Source organism: Pleurodeles waltl, chromosome 8 (genome assembly GCF_031143425.1).
Source record: "Pleurodeles waltl isolate 20211129_DDA chromosome 8, aPleWal1.hap1.20221129, whole genome shotgun sequence".
In the NCBI taxonomy this organism is placed as follows: domain Eukaryota; kingdom Metazoa; phylum Chordata; class Amphibia; order Caudata; family Salamandridae; genus Pleurodeles; species Pleurodeles waltl.
In genome coordinates, this window is record NC_090447.1 from 709,374,608 (window position 1) to 709,395,343 (window position 20,736).

The 20,736-nt window shown below is 46.8% G+C and overlaps 1 protein-coding gene across 2 annotated transcripts in view; it reads right to left on the minus strand.

The window, feature by feature from the left end:
• SENP7 (SUMO specific peptidase 7) overlaps positions 1 to 20,736 on the minus strand; it is a 790,555-nt gene that overhangs the window by 467,296 nt on the left and 302,523 nt on the right. For both annotated transcript variants that reach the window (XM_069204850.1, XM_069204851.1), the window contains exon 12: positions 3,519 to 3,772. In XM_069204850.1, coding sequence (XP_069060951.1) covers positions 3,519 to 3,772 — 254 coding nt within the window. The remainder of the gene's footprint in view (positions 1 to 3,518; positions 3,773 to 20,736) is intronic.

Sequence of the window (20,736 nt, forward strand, 5' to 3'; positions counted from 1 at the left end):
GGGCGCTGGTAAGGCCAAAGCTTGTGGGCTACTGTGAACGAGAAGTAACATCTGTGGGCAGGAAGGACAGGAATATGGAAGTAAGCGTCCTGCAAGTCCAACACTACCATTCAGTCTCCTGAGACCAGGGTAGATAGAACCTCAGTCAGAGTGAGCATTTTGAACTTCTCCTTTTTGAGGAAGAGATTGAGGGACCAAAGGTCTAGGATAGGGTGGAGGCCCTTGTCCTTTTTGGGCACCAGAAAGTAGAGGGAATAACAACCACAATCTACTTTTGTCACAGGAACCCTCTCTATGTCTTCCTTGGCCAAGAGAGATGTAACTTCCTTGCAGAGAAGTGCCAAGTGATCCTCTGCTGTCCGATCGTAGGATGGTGGCATAGATGGAGGGGTAATCTCGAAGGGTAGGGAGTAGCTCCTTCAGACTAGCTGCAAAACCCACCTGTCTGACATGATGAACTGCCAGCGGAGCAGGCAGGTGCTGGTGAATCCTGCATCCAACAGGTCCCTGGTAGGGAGTCGTCATTCTAAGAAGGTTTGGAGGCAGCTGCAGAAGAAGGGGGAGGCATGGTGCCTCAGGGCTACCATTGATGCAACCGCTCCGCCCAGTGAGTCGATTGTGTCTAGTCCCCATTGGATCATGAACTTTGCAGCGTCTTTTGCATCAGCAACAGCTTGAGAGAGTACAGCCCTGGCTTCTCTTGGGACCTGCAGCAGCACTTGCGCAGCCGTATCCCATAGCGTGTAGGAGTAATATCCCAAAAAGCATGCAGTGTTCACAGTCAGCATTACCAGGCTGGAGGAAGAAACATCTTCTTCCCAAGCTTGTCTAACCTCTTGGATTCCCTATCCAGCGGTGAGGAAGGGAATGCACCTTGGGATTTAGAGGCTTGTATAACCAAGCTCTCAGGGGTAGGGTGTTGTGTCAGAAAAGCAGGGTTAGCTGGAGCAGGGCGATGGCGGAGGGCAATAGTCTAGTTCACAGGAGCCCCTGTGCTGGGTTTGGTCCAGGTACCCAGCAGGACATCGGTAAGGGCTTCTTGAAGGGCAATGAGGGTTCAGAGGATGAAGCCCTAGGCTGAAGCACCACTGTCAGGAGGATAGTCCTGACTGCCACCAAAGGCAGCTCGAGACCAGGACCTCGGCCACTCTACGCACCACCAAGGAATAGGACTCTGCCTACTCCGTAGTCAACGTAGGAGTAGCTCTTCTTCAGACCAGCACTAGGCTGGTACGGAAAGAAAAGAACTGACATCAGCGAGCCAGGGCAGTGCCTATATATGACCTCTGACAGCATATCCGGCGTGGACGACACTGACAACGGACGCAGAGCTGACTTGCAAAACCTAATGGCATAAAGGGGTACTGCTCCAGAAAAGTCTCTAGATCCAGACTGACGCCTGGATGAACTTCTAAGGTAAGGAATCTGCAACCAGATGTCTCTATCAGATAAGGAGAGTAGACAAGACCCTAAGTGTTATAATCAGATTTCTCTCTTAGACAATTCTGTGACCACTATAAGAAGGGTGGTTCTCAAATGTCTAACCGAATGGGTTTCGGAAACTGCTGTGCTCTGACACGTAGTATGGATTTATGGCGGGGCTATGGACAATGGAACAATTTCTCAACTTACATCTTTTGATATAGAAATATACTGTGACTAAGCAAAGTTTGATTTACTTAGCCTTTATGGACCTGTCCTCTGCCTTTGACAGAGTGATTTGTTTGACACTTTGGTCCTTGTTGGAGACAATGGGGGTGAAGAAAGGGCATGTGAATTTTCTGTGGGCCCTTCATTATGACATTGCTGCCTCGATTAGGTATGGCCTAAATTAAGAATGTACTTAAGTTGGTTGGCTTGGGTTGGGGGTTCCAGCAGAGATGGGTCTTTGCTCCAAATAGGCTTCAAACTTTGTTGGACGCCCATAGTGATTATATGGATTACCTGAATTTGGAAACCTACTTAACAAAAGGATTCGTAATGGCCTGCGGCCCTAGGAATCTGAAGCCTTGTTGTCTGTCCCTCCAAGGTAAACTAATAGCTAGATCTCATAAGTTCCCCTACCTTAGGGTCATATTTGACCACAACACACATGGGCCCCTGTCCAGTGAGGAAAAGACAGTGTTTTACAAACCCTGTTAGCTTTATTTTTAACCTGGCCTCAAGGACAGGCAAGAAGCCAATTATTCTGCTTTTGGAAATTTATAAGAGAAAATGTTTGCCAGTTTTATTGTATGGCTCTGGCCTGTCTGGATTTAAAAAGTCACTGGCCTACGAGCCATGAAAAATAGATTTTTTTAGGGGATTGCTTGGTCTCCCTTTAAGTAGCTCGATTTATATGGTGCTTCAGGAGCTGGGCTTCAAATATGTGTAAATTGGATTGAATTGGCTCCCCTTTGTTGTGGTGCTCTGATTGGACACATAACCATGCCATCTTCAACCAGGATATTATTGATGATTGCCTACCATGTGACTTGGGCAAGCAGATCTCGTACCTCTGTTCCATTAATAAGATTTGCATGATGCCTTACATGGCCACCTGTTATTTTTCCCCAACCAGCGCAACCTAACCAAATTGGATCAATTTATGGTGAGGAAGCCCTTTTATTATATTTTTTAAGTGAGAAAGGGAGATGATGGAACTACCTGGACCCTGAGTCAGACTGTAAGTGATGATTCAGACCACTGTTGACCTTCAGTCACACCTTGAAATGGTCTGGAATATGTGGGAGAGAAAGCTTCTGATCAGATTCAGAATGGGTACTATTAGAACCCACTTACTTTCCCTCTGGGACAATTTGATTCTGATTCCATTCTGGTCTGTCCCTGTGTCAAGGTGTCTGCCTAAAGCATGCTTAACTTCATATATTTTTTGCAAATTTTACTGCCAAATCACTATGCCATTTTCAGGGCCAATTCTATGCTTAGAATAGTCTAAGATAAGTCCATTTGACACACTGCCAATCGGAGGACACTACATGCTAAACATATTCCTTCTTTTTTTAATTGAATATATGCTTTATAACAATCACTGCAAAAACAACTTTTGTGTATTTTTTGGTGGTAGGCAGCTGAATGAGCACTGATAAGCACTGATTTAAAAAGATTTGGAAAACACTAAGAAACCATCTTTGAAATACATATTGAAAACTGCAGAGCCTAAGTATAGGAGAAAGAGGAATGTATTTTGTTGTGTTTTCAAGGATAACACTCTGGTGCACTTGACTAACACAAGACATCACATAGCTCCAGGGTGAGGCACAGGCATATTAAAATGTGGAGAGAATATTCTGCATAATATACATTAGCATCTAATTTACAGCCCAAGCTCAGTGATTAAAGGTAAATGCTGCAGCTGTACTAATGTCAGATAGAAAATAAAGGACTGAAGGTAGGCCTGGTAGAAAATGTAAATGCAAACAATTGAAAAGTGACACACCTAGCTGAAACTCGTTTTTTAGGTTATGAAAAATCATAGTATTTCCTTTACTGACTTTAATCAATCAATCATAGGCTACCTGAGATTTTTGCTTTGTGTCGGTCTGTGTGCTCTTTTCTTCATAACAGGAAATGTTGCAGCTTGACAAGAAAGAACATTCATCTTTGGAGAGGTCCTTCAAAAGAGTATTCGCTTCCTCCCAAGGCAACAAATCAGAAAGCTCTGGATGCCTGTTGTACATGCTCCATTTCACCATAAATTCACAAAGTTTGTCCTCCTCTTTATCTGTAAGAGGTCTGCATAGCTCAAGAAAAATAAACTCATTGGCCTTCCCTGGAAAAAGAAAAAGAGACCGCAGAATCACATAACCTGATCTAGCATAAGTGCAGTAACTGTTCACTTACTGAAACATGGAAGCACAAAATCATACATTTGTAGGCCATCTCCATGCAGCCCCCTAGTCCGGGGTCATCTAAATATCAGCGGGGACATGTCCCATCTTTTGAAATGTTGTCCTTAAAGAACAAGTTTCTTACCTTTGGTAAGTTTTTTTTCTGTTGAATACTTTAACAGATACCTCACCTTGTAAATATTCCCAAGGCATCTGACTAGATCCGGAAACTTAAAGCGGTATTCCTGCCCACTAGAATGCGTTTTCATGCCACTTCGAGCTGATGTTGTACCGCTCTGGAAGTGATGTGCAGAGCAGCATATAAGCACCACCAATTCGATTTCACAGGCCTGTCTGTGCACTCAGACACAGTGATCTGCAAATTGGGCAGACCAAGGTGCAGATGTCTAGATTGGTACTATTTTAGATTGAAAAAGTGCTGTCAACAGAATGGCAAGGTGGAAGGTACAGAGAAGGATCTAATATTAGATAGAGTATGCATCAGAAAGATAATTTCCGAAGGTAAGTAGTTTCTTCTGATGAAAACGTCCAACTGTAAGATTCCTCACCTATGAAATAGATACCATGGCAGTATCTGCCCAGGCTGTGGGTCTATGAACTTGCTCAGACCAAAAGGCCCAGCAAGGCCAAGAGGGCAAAATGTCCATATTGGCGAATCAGACTATTAAGGCACTAGTATATGTTTGAACTGACGTCCACATAGCCTTTTGACAAATATCCAGGACAGGTACTCCATGTGAGCCTTCAGATGGTTACATCTTATCCAATGCGTAGCAGATCTTTATGCAAAGAACAATTCAGTTAGGAATGGTCCAAACCTGCATGGCTTTGCCCTAATTTGCCACAAAGAACCCTACAAAAAGCTGATCATCCACTTGATGTTTCTTGAGCAGATCTATCTAAAGGTTGAATGCTCATTTGAGATCGTACTAGAGGAGTCTCTCTCACTTCTGTGAGGGATGAGGCGGTGTAAGAATGGCAGAAGGGTGATACTCTGTCAGACATTAAAAGGTCATTACACTTTTGAAAGGAAGGCAGCTAAAATTCTCAACATCACCCTGTCTGGAAAGATCATTATATAAGATGGCTGGACAGAAACAGCATAAAGCGTGCTCATATGTCATGCTGACGTAATGGCAATCAGAAAGGTCAGTGTCAGGATGAAAAGGCTTAATGGACAACTGTGCATTGATTCAAAAAGGTAAGACACTTAAAAGCTAAAAAGCTAATTCATTTCCCACTGTGGAATCACAAAGTGCTTTAGTGGGAACAAGTGTTTCAAACCTTTCAAAGATCTCATCAAAAAGGTGATTTAAGCAAGAAAGATTGATCCAACAGCCACAAAAAAGTGAAAAGGGATGATAAATAACCTGCAGGGCAAGTGACAAAACAAACAATAAGACATCAGACAGCTTGGATTGTAGATGTTTATCTGGCGGGTGGTGCACTAAGCCACAAATTTATCACCTGACATAATCCTACTTCACAGGGGAACACTTAACTGCCAAGATCACTTCAACTACCTCAGGAGGGACGTCAATGAAATCAACTATTGTCACTAAAGTGCCACATAAGGAAGTGCAAGTAGCGCAGGCCCAAGTGCATAGGTGTAGAAACCTGCCTTGCTGTTGCAACAGAAGATCTTCCTGATGCAGCAACTTAATGGGAGGACAGATGATCATGCACAGGAGTTCCAGGTGCCACACACTCCTAGCACTTTCCTGTGCCACTAAGATGACTTAAGCAAAGTCAGTCTTAATCTTCTTCAATACTCTAGCCAGGAGGCATAAGGATCGGAAAGTGTACAGGAGTCCCAAGTTCCAATTTAGATGGAATGCATCTCCAACAGAAAGACCTTTTAGGAACACCTGTGCGCTAAAGTGTTGACATTGTGTGTTCTCAGCCGTGACAAAAAGATCAAGACAGAGTTCTCCCCTTTGCTGGAAGATGCCCTGTACCCCCTCTGTGTGCAACTGCCATACAATCCACGAGGCGTCAGTAGCTGAGTTCATCAGCACTGGCATTTAAAGACACCTTCACTGACCAACAGCAGACTGATTGTAAGCAAGTCATGCAGCAGTATGCTGAGCTCTCCTCCTTGACCCCTGCTCAGACTACCTGGCGCACACATGATGTGGACACTGGGGACAGCTTACCTGTCAGAATAAAATATACAGATAGTGAGATCATGTCAAAGAGAGCATCAAAGCTGAAGTCAGCAGGATACTGGAATAGGGAGTCATTGAGTACTTTAAGAGCCCCTGGGCCAGCCTATGTGTTTTAGTCCCCAAATCTCACTCCAGGGTGGAAAGAAAGAAATTAGGTTTTGTGTGGATTATAGGGGTCTCAATGGTGTGACAAAAACAGATGCTCACCCAATTCCTACGGATGATGAACTAAATGACAGGTTAGTGGCAGCCAAATATCTCAGTACTTTTGATCTCATATTAGGATACTGGCAGATAGGTCTGACCCCTGGTGCAAAGGAAAAATCAGCAGCCTCCATTCCCGATAGGCATTATCAATTTTCTATTATGTCCTTTGCATTGAAGAATGCCCCTGCCACCTTCCAAAGGGTGGTGAACAAAGTCCTTGCTGGGTTAGTGCAGCATATCATGATGGTATTGCTGTCTTTATCTCTACCTTGCAGGATCACCTGATCCACCGTGGCAAGGTCCTAGAGGCTCTGAAAGGTGCAGGTCTCACTATCAAGACAGGCAAATGCCAGACAGGGCAGGGCCAGGTTGTATACTTGGGTCATCTCGTAGGTGGAGTCCAAGTTCAACTACAAAAACCCAAGATCCAGACAATTCTGAACTGGGTAGCTCCTACAACCCAGACCAAAGTCAGGACATTCCTTGGCACGACTGGGTACTACAGAAGGTTTGTTTTCTTTCACAGAACTGACCTTCAAAAAGATGCCCAAAAAGGTAAACTGGACCGTGAGCTGTCAAAAGGCCTTTGACACTCTGAAAGAAGCAATGTGCTCATCACCTGTTCTACAAGTTCTAGATTACACCAAGCAGTTCATAAAGCAGACAGAAGCCTCTGAACTTGGGATAGGAGCCTTCTTGTCCCAAATCAAAGATGATGGCCATTTCCGACCTGTTGTTTTCATTTCACTCTAACGTCTTTGTTCAAATTGACCACAGGTTTTTCAGATGGCTTATGCAGATAAAAGGTGAAAACTCTAAACTGTTGAGGTGGTCCATTTCTCTACAGGGAATGGATTTTACAGTGGAACATAGACCTAGGACAGACCACGCCAATGCAGATGACCTTTCCAGGTTCTTCCACTTAGAAGACGAAGACTGTCTTGAGAAAGTTTTGTTTCATCCTCTTTCGTTTGGTGGGGGTCATGTAGAAAAGCACACTTTTTGGCATGGTTAGCCCCTACTTTTTGCCTGGAATCTGATGGGATTTCAACTGAAAGTGCTAGCCAGGTCCAAGTGCCAGAGCCCTTTCCGAAAACTGAACAGTTGTGCTCAACAATTAGCACACTCGATAGCACCCTATGTAAGTCCCTAGTAAATGGTATCCCTGGTACCTAGGCCCTATGTTACGAAGGAAGATCGCTGAGGGCTGCAGCACCCGATGTGCCACCCCCAGGTTCTCCTCACCAAACCCAGACAGTGCTGCCATTGCAGACTGCGTGTGTTGGTGCAGGTGAAATTGAGAACATGACCTGTCACACCCTCCCTGTGTGTTAGGTCCCCTACCACTGCATGTGCCAGGTGCAAGTCACCCCTAAGACAGGGTGCTTCAGGACACATATGAGGGCATATATGCATGAGCAGATACGCCCATGCCATGTCTTTGTTGATTCTTAGACATAGTAAGTGAACAGGGAAGCCATTTTAAATACACGTGCTGAACACTGGTCACTACGAGTTTCCCAGCTGCATGATGGCTTCTCTGAACCCAGAGATGTTTGGTATCAAACATCTCCGATTAATAAACCCTCATTGATTTCAGAGAGGGATTTATTAATAAATGCACTCTGAGGGCACCTCTGAGAGGTGCCCCCTGAAAAGCTACCAAATACTAGTGCGTTAATTGACTGGTCCTGACCAATTCAGCCACATTTCAGACCTACCAAGGTGAGAGCCAGTGCTCTTGAGGGCCAACGACAAAAGCCTGACCTGGGCGGGACTGTTAGTACCTCACGAAGGCAGGATGGACGTTCCAGAGCAGGAAGCTTCAAAGGCCTAGCTGCCTTTGTAACGCCACCCAGGCCTCTTTAGATGGCGACGATGACTGACTCCCTCCTACCCCCATCCTGACCCCACTCCAGCGGCAGAAAAGGCAGAAAAATTAGGCAGATTAAGAGGTGTGCCCACTTCATGCCAGTCTCACCCCAAAGGTGGACGAGCTGAAGTGGACACCACTTTTGAAATTCCTCCATCTTTGTTTGGAAGGAATTAGAATGTTAGGTTTATGCCCATTTCCCAGCGGAAGTGGTCATAGAAAGGGTCTAGTCACCCTAAAGATGGTCAAATCATTGCTACCACCTAGCACTTCGTGTAATATCCATAAATTGAGTATTTAGGTGGCAGCCCTGAACTCTAGAACTCAGATTATGACAACCTACAAAGAAAAGGACAAAGAAGAGATGCACCCGCAGAAGAGGAGGAGAAGTAGCAGCTGACCTGGTACCAACCCCGTCTGCCTGTCTGCACTCCTTGATGGACTCTGCACCAAAATACACCTTGTCTTGCAGCTCAGCCTCCAGAAACCTAGAAGAACTGTTTGTCTTCAAAAAAGACTAAAGTCTCCTGTGGGCAGCAGACATGCTCTCCAACCAACTCCAAAGAAAGGAATCTGCAGCCTGCAGAACCGCAAAGACCGGACACCTGAAGTCACCACTGCACCCGCCGTCACTGACCCAAGTGGGACTGGACCTCTGGTGCCAGCAGGTTCCCACAGCTGTCCAGAGTCCGAGGCCATTGTGGATTCACCCCTCCTGGACTCCCTGAAGTCACCTGCAGCCTCTGCATGCAGCCCCCCTCCTGCAGCTATTAGAGTGAGAGAACCAGATACCAAAAGCAGCCACTGCACCGGTCGCCACCGGCCTGAGTTGTAGTGGACCCCTGGTGTCAACAACGTCCCCCGGCTCCCCTGAGCTCGAGTCCACTGGGGTTTCACCCCTCCTGAACTCCACGACAACACCTACAGCCTTAGCCACAGGACCCCCCAACCACGAGTGCTCAGGATAAGGAAACCTGACATCAAAGGACACCCCTGTATTCACAGCCCCTGGCTCTTGGAGAAGAGAACCAAAAATGCAGCTACGTCCCAGAGCAAGCCACGTATGCATCTTACCTTATCTGTTTGTTGTCCCTGACTGCCTCCTCCCCACCCCCCAATCGCCTCCAGTCAGAGCCTGCTGCAGCGTAAATTCACGGAAACCAATCCCCATTGAAATACATTGGGCACCCAACGCACATTGTACCTCTGCATCCGGCCACCCCAGTGCTGCCCAGAGGGACTGGTTGGTGTGGTTCTGACTCTTGCCCAGTATTCACTTAAGTCTACAAGTTTGGTCCCATGAGTCGTCAATAAGTGCTCATTTGCGGACTGTGCTTTCCTCACATAGGTTAACATTTAGGAATTCTGGCATTGCACTGTGTCGAATTTTGCAACTAAAAAGTATGAATTTTGCAACTAAAAAGTATTGAAGCTTGAAAATGTACTTACCTTATAATGAAGTTCTTGGGTTGAAAGTATGCATAAAAAGGAGTGTTATTTTTTCTAAATTGGTCTCAGATTTATTATGTGTGTGTTTCATTTATTGCCTCTGAGTACAGCAAATGCTTAGCACTACCCTCTGATAGGACTAATGCTCTAGTTTGTGGTAGTGTGGGCAAGCATTTAGGCTTATCTACTCTTGCAAACCAATTGGGGACCCAGTGGACTCTCTGCACGGTGTACTTCTTTTTAGTGCACTATATAGAGACACCGCTTCCTACATGCGCCGACTAGAACTTCAGGTCCCACTGCAGAGCCCGCATATGCCATCTAGCATGTCCCTAGCAGGATGCAGGATGCCATGAGGACCGGCAGCCTCAGAGTCATTCTCACCGAAATCCAGGATAGAGGCTGAAACATCCGTATAATACTTTAAATACCTTAGACTCACTGCTCAGGAGGATAAGCTCAAAACTCGCTTGTGTCCAGAAAAGCACTGCTCAGGACATTGATAGTGAACCCCCCAGCAAATAAAGGAAGTTCACCGTAGTCTGGATGTGGGAGAGGACCACCTGGGCCTGGGACGAGCCCGCCATCAACAGTCAATCATGGAGATAGAGGAAGACTGGCACCCCTGAACACCCGAGGAGATCTGATAAGGCCCAAAGGGAGTACGATGAAATGAAAGTGCTCGTGGCCTACCATAAACCGCAGGCAAAGTCTGTGGGCAGGCAGGATGGGAATGTGGAAATAAGCGTGTTTCAAGTCCAATGCTACCATCCAGTCTCCTGGGTCCAGGGAAGACAAGACCTGAGCCAGTGTGAGCATCTTGAACTTGTGCTTATTGAGGAAGAGGTTGAGGGATCGCAGATCTAAGATAGGCCAAAGACCTTTGTTCATTTTGGGAATCAAAAAGTGGCGGGAATAGCAACCTCTGCCCACTTCTGACACCAGAACCCTCTCTATGGCTCCCTTGGCCACGAGAGCCACGACTTCCTCGCAGAGCAAGGATAAATAATCCTCCGTCAGCAGGTCATGAGATGGAGGCATGGGGGAGAGAAGGATTTGAAAGGGAAGAAGCAGCCCCTCCGAATAATCTCTAAAATCCATAGGTCCGATGTTATGGTCTGCCAGTGGTGGAGAGGATGGCTGATTCTGCCATCAACTGGACAGCCATCATCTTGTACAACAAGATTAGGAGGGCTTAGGGGCTGCGGCTGCTTGGGGCTTGGTGGTTGTAGCATACCTTTGGCTACTGTCCCATAGGAACCGCTCTGCCCAGCGAGTCGGTCGTACCTAAATCACAGTGAGCTATTAACTTTGTAGCATCTCTCCCGCCCTTGTCTGCTTGAGAGAGAATGGTCCGGGCCTCCTCCGGAACCTGTGCCAGCACTTGTGCAACCGTGTCCCAGAAGTGTGGGAGTAGCAGCCCAATAATCATGCAGTGTTCACGGACTGCTATGCAAGGCTAGTGGAAGAAAATATTTTCTTTCCAAAGGTATCCTGACTCTTGGATTCCCTGTCTGGGGTGTGCAGCAGGGAACACGCCATGGGAAGTAGAGACTTGGACCACCAAACTCTCAGGGATGTGGTGTTAGGTGAGGAAGTTTGGTTCCCTGCAGGTGCGGGAAGGCTGCAGCAGGCAATTGTCCTGTTCACAGGAGCCCCTGTGCTGGGCTTTGACCAGGTTCCCAATAGGACATCTTGTAGCGCTTCATTAAAAGGGAGCAGAGGTTCGGAAGAAGAAGCTCCTGACTGTTGCACTTCCATCAAGATGTTAGTCTTGACTGCCACCAAGGGTGACTCGAGGTCCAGGACCTTGGCTGTCCTCTTCACCACCATAGCATATGGGGTCCCACCTATGTAGCCACAATAGGGGGAGAAGACATGCAAGCATCTGGACAGATATCCAGTCCGCTGGCAACGGCTCCAAAGAACTGTGCCTCGAACGCTGATGCTCCGTCGTCGTGTCAGCGGACGGACAAGGGGAAATCGAAGCATGCTTCTGCGCTTCTTGTGCCTACTTCTCGTGTGTCCCGGTGACTTCACGTGAGACAAAGAGGACTTTGAGCTCCTTGAGTGGTCCTGGGATTTTCCTCTCGACCTGGACAGAGATTTCAGTGGAGTCGCACAACAAAGCATCACTGGACGGGCTGCTAGCAGCTTTAGGGACTGCTCCCTCAAAGCCTTCTGTGCCCTGGCCCAGCAGTCCGAGCACGACAGAGTTGTGGACTCTCTCGAGACACCACAGACACACGAGGTGGGGGTCTGTAACCGACTTGGTGCGGTGACAAGCGCCACACGTTTTAAAACCTGTCTTCCTCAAAGACATCCTCGGCAATCCAGGAGGAATTATTCCTCAAAAAGAATTCAACAAAATATCAAGGCCTGTCAAAAACCAACCTTCTCCGGATTAGCGCTAACTGGTGTGGAAAAAAGAAGTGACGTCAGTATGACGACGTGGCACCTATATAGGTGAAGTGGACGTCACCTCGGGCGCCGCCACAACAAGCCAATCGAAGCCACCTACCGACGTGCAGGGATACTGCTCATGAAAAAGCTTCTGGATCCAGTCTTAACGCCTGGGGAAATTCAAAGGTAAGGAATCTGCGATTAGAAGTCTCTATCAGATGTAAACTCTTACTGATGAGTATCTGAGTCTGTCCTCTGTCACATGTGCAAAGTACAATGAAATTGGCTTTCCTTTGCCATGTTGTTTTTCAAAATTGTACCACGTTCTGACCTTTTATGGCCAATGACAGTTTAACTACACCTGCACTGGTTTCATATGCAATCTTACATTTGGAAAAAGTTGAATACTTATTGCTATCATCCACAAAAACATCATTATATTCCTCGAGGTCAGCTATTCAGACATCTGGTAAGAGGAATCAAGATCCGCAGTACACTTCTTTTTGTACATGTTGTTTATGACCCCAATTAAACAACACTGTCCGCCGTTGTCTGTGTGCGGTTTCAGCACTGATGAGCTTGCCTTTGAAGGCAGTCATCTTGATACGGACGCTGTAACTGTCTGATTTCTCATACGTGTTGCTACCACCTTAACAGTTTTTTGTTAACACCGTCGGAGCAGATTTGATGCAAAAGAGTAGAACTTTATATTGATAATGCGGCCTTTTAGTTACAAACCTCAGATTTTTCCTGCATGCTAGATACATTACGATGTTAAAATACACATCCTTGTGGGCATTATTTGTATAAGTCGTTCTCTTCTAGTAGGGGAATTTCCTCTTGAGGAGGGTTCGTTTAGAACGTCTGTGCCCTGATGAACCTGTTTGAAAGTACAGTACAGTACAGAAGTATACTGAATACATGCCCGTGTTCTGTACCTGCAACAGTTCTGTTTCTATGACATCTTTCAAGAAAGGTCCTAGTACCTGTTCGTGAAAGATTTATTTTCTGCTTTAAGGAATACTTCCTTTTTATTTGTTGAGGTATTGTTAGCAAAATAGGCAGGTAGTGATATTTTTTTACGTTGTCGACTTAGAGTCTCCAATAGAAACGCAGCCACTTATACTCCAAAGGTGTCAGCGACATTTTTGATGAAGCTAGGATAACACGAAATGTCATCTACAGGAGCGGTCTACGTGGATAAAGTTCAACTTCCTCTTATGGTAAATCAGTCTCCACTGATTGCCAAATTATGTCCACTTCATCCTGTGAGTCAGACTGTAAATCTGGATCATCTGCACTTCAATCTACTCCTATGTCTTTCTCGGTAAGATGTTCTCTTTTGGGGTGTTCCTCTTCATGGACCTTTGGTGGTACAGGCGATATCATCTCTACGCGTTATCTTAGGTCTTTCTGTATATTCTCAAGCACCGCCATTGTGAGTGCCCATTAAATTCCATTACGTGCGGTAACTTTTACTATATAGATGCCGGAATTACATGTTTTGTGGCTAACACACAACATCCCTGCAATTTTCGCAAGGGTGATTTTGGCAATGAAAACTTGCCGAAATGTACAGGGGGGAACGCCAATTAATTACTTCTACATGCAAATGTTAACATCAAATGTGCATATTATATGTTGCACTCCTAATAAGTGCTGTTTATCACAGCTGATAAAGTCTGATCCTTGCAGAGTCGGATTTTACTGAGTGCAAAAAAGACTGCACTACACACAGGGTCACAGGGTCAAGACCTCTTAATGTCCAGGGGTTTTGCATGATGATGAGATAATGCTTCTTCAACTGTCTGCTTCTTTCTCTATAATTCTGCTTTTCTTTTCTTAGGAAAGATCTATATTAGTTCCCCTAAATTCTATAATATCATCTGATTCTGGGGCTATAGTTTTTCCCAGCACTGACGTTTTTTCTGTTTTTCTTTTTTTTTAACTTACCGTGCTTTGAGTCGAGTCTGATGTCTTATCTTTGGCTTTATGGGATTTCCAGACTCAACTGTTTTAAAAAGAGGAGTCTGTTGAGCTGACTTTATGCCTTCATCGTCGATCATGTATCTGATGTCTTGCTAGAGTTCCTTTCAACCTGAATGGATATCAGGCGCCGACTCTATGAACAATTCTTCTATGGCAACTTTCGGTTTGGGTCACAAAGGAGTCTTTCTATGAAGCTCTTTAACCAGGTTTTATATCTTTGTGTTTCCATATTGATATTTAAGTTTGGTTTAATCGATGCGACTAGCCTCTCTTTACTCGATGTCTTAAAGTCTATCAGTTTTGATACTGTAGAATTAGGGTCTTTTGATTTAGTAATAAACTTTTCAGGGATTGGATTTAGTTTGAAACATATTTCTGACAAAACTATTTCAAGGTCAACATGTTCCCCCGATCCTCCTCTGAAATACCTTCATTCTCTAAGAAACCTATCCCTGCAAAGACTGCACTTGCGCCCTCTTCATTTCTGACTGATTAAGCACCATCTATTTCCTCTCCATGTGCCAAAATTATCTCTAGGTTGAGAGGAGCAGGCGTTACATTCCTGTGGGACTTAAAGTCTATCAATCATTGCATGTGTTGCATGATTTATGGCATACGTTTGGTTGCTGGTAGGACAGATTTCATACAGCATGCTCATAATACAGAATGGCATTGGGGTGTCCCACTCAATGGCAAAGTCCAAGCCTGAGAGTTAAGAGCCGCCCTGGGTTCAAACAATGTTTGTCCACCAAACCTTCAAAGTTGCTGTTGAATTTCTCAACTAAATTATTTGTTTTTATTTTGGGAGCTCTGTCTGCACAACTCTAAGCCAAACAGCAAAAAAATAATTTAAAATGGACGTTTCATACAGGGGCATCAAGGGCTTAGAAACAATATCATAGTGAGTCATAAGGCCCCACACCCATGTTGATTCCAAGGGGGACAAATATATATTACTACGAACACTTCTGGACCCACCGACTACATGGCAGGATTATGCACAGCTTGTGAATCTAGAAGAGATATCACATTATAAACTTGTGTTTATTGTTAGACCATAATGGCAGCGACAAAGAGTTGTTGTTAATGAGGCAGTCAAAAAGGTGTTATCTCCAGTACTTCTCGTCCATAATAGTCATGAACAATAGCACTGAACATACTACTATGCGTGTTGATGACAAAGCTGTTGTGAATCGGGGTCCTTTTGCTGTCCATGACAGGTCACTATGGCCAAGGACTTGAGGGACAGAACTAGGAAGCACACTTCTTCTGCAGAGGAGAAACCACAGGCTTGAGATCTTGGATACGTTTGTTATTTATTAGTCAAAGGGAGTTCTGACCTCCTATGAGATTGTTCTCTGTGTAAAAAGAAAGTGATGACATAACCTTTGTCCCTATTTTGAGTACTGTCATTCTCCCAATGCACTTTTCAAACCATGTGGGGAACTTTCAACTGGTCAGTATAAACTACATCACAGCATCCCATTTGTGGTTTTCTCCCTTGTTAAAGCCTTCCCCTTTTCATTTTAAGATAACGCATGGCCACATTAATTTCTTCAGTTGTGGAGCATAACTTTTAAATGTCACAGGCACGATCGTCAGTCAAAGAAAAAAGTAATTAATTAATTGCATGAGTATTTTAATGCCATTTATATTTTCACACAAGCTAGCTACTCTGAAAACTAATATTTTCTAAGGTTATCTGTACCCATGGATAGGTTTCCTTGGGAGAGATAATTTGCTGGTTTTTACATTTTAGTGATGTTTGTAGGCTAGAAAACTCCAATTTGCTATGTTCTTAATGATGAAAGTTTCTTTTCTGATGCGGTTTTCCTTTGAAGTTTGCTGAAATGCCTGCTTTAAAAGTGGTAAAAAAATAGGCGCTTTGTCTGAGAGAAGTAAAACACACTGATATGGCCCTAGGCACATGAATACATGTTTGTATATTTACGAGTTCACCGAACACTGGAAAAGCCAACCTGTTTCACTTTGTCAATGCTTGGTTGTTGACAGGCCTTGCTTTGCCAATGCTTGTATAATTGAGTCAAAAGCACTGACAGCGCCAATAGCAGAGAGCAGCTATCTCGGATTCTTTTAACTTCCAAGATAGCAATCATGTAGACTGTAGAATGCAACAAGAAGATATGGATGCAGTGCGGATAAGGGAACAGAAGATGACTGCGACAGAAGGTATTCCAGGTCCTCCAGAAGAGGCAGCCGAATTGTAGGACAAATGCTAATGGACAGACGTTCTGGGTAGCACACTCCCCTGGCCAAATCCAGAGCCACTAGTATGACGTGAGCCTGGTCATTCCTGAAGTTCTTCAGAACTTTGAGCAGAAGAGGAAGAGCGGGAAACCGTAAAGGAGTCCTGAGTTCCAATCAAGGCGAAAAGTATCTCGGAGGGAGAACTGCCTTTGGAACTCCAATGTGCAAATGTTTGGACACTGTGGATTCTCGGCAGTGGCGAAAAGATCAAGGAAGGGTCCTTGCCATTGATGGAAGATGCCCTGTGCAACCTCTCAGTGCAACCCGCATTCACGATCCATCAGGCAGACAAAACTGGTGTTTAAAGATACTGTTAGGATGTAGGCTCTGTCCTACCTCAGCTCCCCTCAGGAGTCCCTGCCGATCCTGTTGTGACTGTTGGATGATTTTGGGACCTTGTTGGGCCTTCGATTAAATCTAGGCAAGTCCCTGTTGTTTCCATTTGCATTGTTGGATGGGACCCCAGTGGAGAGGCAGCCTGATGTCGGTCTGCGCTAGGATTTGGCACACTTTCGGTACCTGGGTATTATGGTAGCGCATACCCACCACTATGCTGTTAAACTTAAACACAGTTAGAGTACAGGAGGAGTTGAGGGCTTCAGTCGCCTTCTGGAATACACTCCTGCGGTCTTTAATGCGTAGGCTCGCAATCCCCAAGATAGTGCTTCCGCGCTGTTTATACATTCAGCAGTTCGAGGCCCTCCTCCACCCGCATCGCACCCGCCTGCGCCTCATCCCTGGTGCCTAGTGGTAGGCAGCTCCAATTACTGTATAAGTAACCATTTGTGTTTTCTATTTCTATACTTTTGTGGTTGCCGTGTACGTATTTGTGCCGTGTTTTCCCATTTCTACACTCTTTAGTTCCTGTGTACGTATTTGTGCCGTATTATTCAATTTCTGCACTCTTTAGTTGCCATGTACGTATTTGTGCGGTGTTTTTCCATTTCTGCACTCTTTAGTTCCCATGTACGTAGTTGTGCCGTATTATTAAATTTCTGCACTCTTTAGTTGCCGTGTACGTATTTGTGTGGTGTTTTTCCATTTCTGCACTCTTTAGTTGCTGTGTACGTATTTGTGCTGTGTTTTTTCATTTCTGCACTCTTTAGTTGCGTGTACGTATTTGTGCTGTGTTTTCCCATTTCTGCACTCCTTAGTTGCGTGTACGCAGTTTTTTGTAGTTGGCTGCTTTTCGTACTCTGCATTCTGCACCCCCCACCTCTCAACGCTAGCTCCATTCCCTCTCTTTCTCCCCGCCCGTTTTCCCCTTTCTCCGGCCGGTCTCCCCTTTCGTAGTCGCTGCCTTCCCTGTGGCCCGCCCCCGCACTCACCCATTGGCCCTCCCTTCCTCCCTCCCTCCCTCCCTCCCTCCTCCCTCCTCCCAGCTGCCCCACCCTACCCTCTTAATGGCAGCCGGTGCGCGGACGCGTCGCTGGCGCGGCGGAGACATGCCAGAGGCAAGCCCGTCCGTGCCCGGACCGCTCCCAGTGCCAGTCCCCCTGCCCCCCCCCCCGCCGAGTCCCCCCCAGACATCACTATTCCACAAACACACTCCACTCCCTCAACCCAGGAACATGTCCCGCATGCACCCAAACCAACCCCACACACACACAAAGACCCATCACCTGTTACGCCTGCCGCTTTTCCTGCTCCACCTCTGACACTCACACGCCACACACCACCCCAGGCACCTCCCACAACAAACACCACAACCTCAACACAACAGACTCACGCACAACCCCCACACACTGTAACAGGCCCCATCTCAAGAAACCCCAACACACTCCACTACAACACCTCCAAAACCCACACCACCACCACAGGCACCCACACCAACACCATCACACAACACAATAACACCCCCCACAACCATCTCAACTGCCTACTCCTCAACACCCGATCCCTACACAAAAACGCCACAGAACTCTGGGACCTCATCACATCACACTCACCTGACATCGTCTTCCTCACAGAAACTTGGACAAATCACTCATCTGAGCCCGAAATAGCCACAGCCACCCCTGACGGATACAAACTCCAACGCAAAGACCGCCTAAACAAACAAGGAGGAGGCATTGCCATCCTGCACAAAGACCCCATTAAGGTCACCACCAACACACATGACACCCTCGACAGCGCAGAACACATGCACTTCCTAATCCACATAACCAACACCACCCTCAGAGGTACAATCATATACAGACCCCCAGGGCACGCCCCCCCTTCTGTGACACCATCACCGACACCATCAGCCCTCATGCACTCATCTCCACAGATTACATCCTCCTCGGTGATTTCATCTTTCACCCGGAGAACCCCCAAGACCACAACACCTCCTCCCTCCTAGACAACCTCACCAACCTCGGACTCAAACAACTGGTCACAGCACCCACCCACTCAGCAGGACACACACTAGACGCAATCTTCACTTCAAGCCAGCACATAACATACACCCATACCACCAAACTCCACTGGACCGACCATCACTGCGTCCATTTCTCCTTCACCAAACCCCCCTCACACCACCAACAACACACCATGCCCTACCGCTTGTGGGACAAGATCCACTCAGAACACCTGGACTCCCAACTGGCACAGAACCCACCCCACCCACCCACACCAACGACCCAAACACTGCTGCCCACGACCTCACAAATTGGATCACCACCTGCGCAGACAAACCCGCCCCCCTAAGAAAAAATATCACATCACCACCCGCAACATCAAGACCGCCCCATGGTTCACTACTGAACTCCACGACTCCAAAGGCAAATGCCGCAAAGCTGAGAAAGCCTGGCGACAGGATCACTCAATCACTAACTTCTCCACCCTCAAAACCACCATTCACACTCACCACCAACTCATACGCACCACTAAAAGAGCATACTACAAGGAAAGCATAGATAGCAACTCCCACAACAGCAAAGAACTCTTTACCATCATCAAAGAGCTCTCCAAACCCAAAGCCAGCAACATAGACCCCACACACAACTCCTCTGCGACTCCCTCTCAAACCACTTCCACCGCAAAATCCTAGACATACACAATAGTTTCACAACACACACACCCACAGCACACACCCCCCAACCATCCAACACAGACCCCCACTCAGCCCCCCCCAGCCTACTTACCACATGGGCCCCTACCACCATCGAAGAAACCGAAACAACGATGAACTCCATCCACTCTGGATCCCCCACGACCCCTGCCCTCACCGCCTCTACAACAAAGCCATCCCCACCAGTGCCCCCAAGCTTCGCGACATAATAACACCTCATTGGACACCGCCACCTTCCCAGACCCCTGGAAACACGCAGAAATCACTGCACTCCTTAAAAAAAAAAACACACAAAAAACGGACCCAGACGACCTCGCCAACTACCGCCCAAACTCCCTCCTCCCCTTCCACGCCAAAGTCGCCGAAAAACTAGTAAACACACGCCTATCCCACTTCTGGGAGGAAAACAACACACTTGACCCCTCCCAATCCGGTTTCCGCAAGAACCACAGCACGGAAACTGCCCTCATCGCATGCACTGACGACATCAGAACCAGAGTCGACAAGGGAGAGACCGTCGCACTCATCCTCCTAGACCTCTCTGCGGCCTTTGACATCGTCTGCCATCACACACTCCGCACACGTCTCCACAACGCAGGGATTCAACACAAAGCCCTAGACTGGCTCACCTCCCTCCTCACCGATAGAACCCAAAAAGTCCACCTCCCTCCTTTCCACTCCACCGCCACCAAAATAATCTGCGGTGTACCCCAGGGATCCTCCCTCAGCCCCACCCTCTTCAACATTTACATGACCCCGCTCGCCAACGTCCTCCGACCGCACGGAATCACCATCCTCTCCTACGCAGACGACACCCAACTCATCATCTCCCTCACCCGCAACCCCACCACCACTAAAACCAACCTCCATGCTGCACTCCTCGACACCGCCGCCTGGATGACAGCCAACCACCCCAAGCTCAACTCCAACCAAACCAAAATAATAATTTTTTGACCCAACAAAACAATATGGGACGACTCCTGGTGGCCCACCGCCCTAGGCCCTGCTCCCCCAGCAGATCAACGCCATCACCACCTCCTGCTTCAACACTCTCCACACGTTGCAAAAAACCTTCAAATGGATTCCCTTAGAGACCAGAAAGACCGTCACCCACACACTCAGCAACAGCAGGCTACATTACGGTAACGCCCTCTACGCCGGCATCACACTCAAACGCAAACTCCAGAGAATCCAGAACACAGCCACACGCCTCATTCTGGATCTCCTTCGCCATGAACACATCTCACCCCACCTCAGATCCCTTCACTGGCGCCCCATCGACAAGAGGATCCTCATCCACGCGCACAAATCCCTCCACAATGGCCCAACCTACCTCAACCATAGAGTTAACTTTCACACTCCCAGCCGCCACCTGCGATCTGCCGATCTCGCACTTGCCACAGTCTCCCGCATCAAACGCACCACCACAGGTGGCAGATCCTTCTCCTACCTCGCCCCCAAGGACTGGAACTC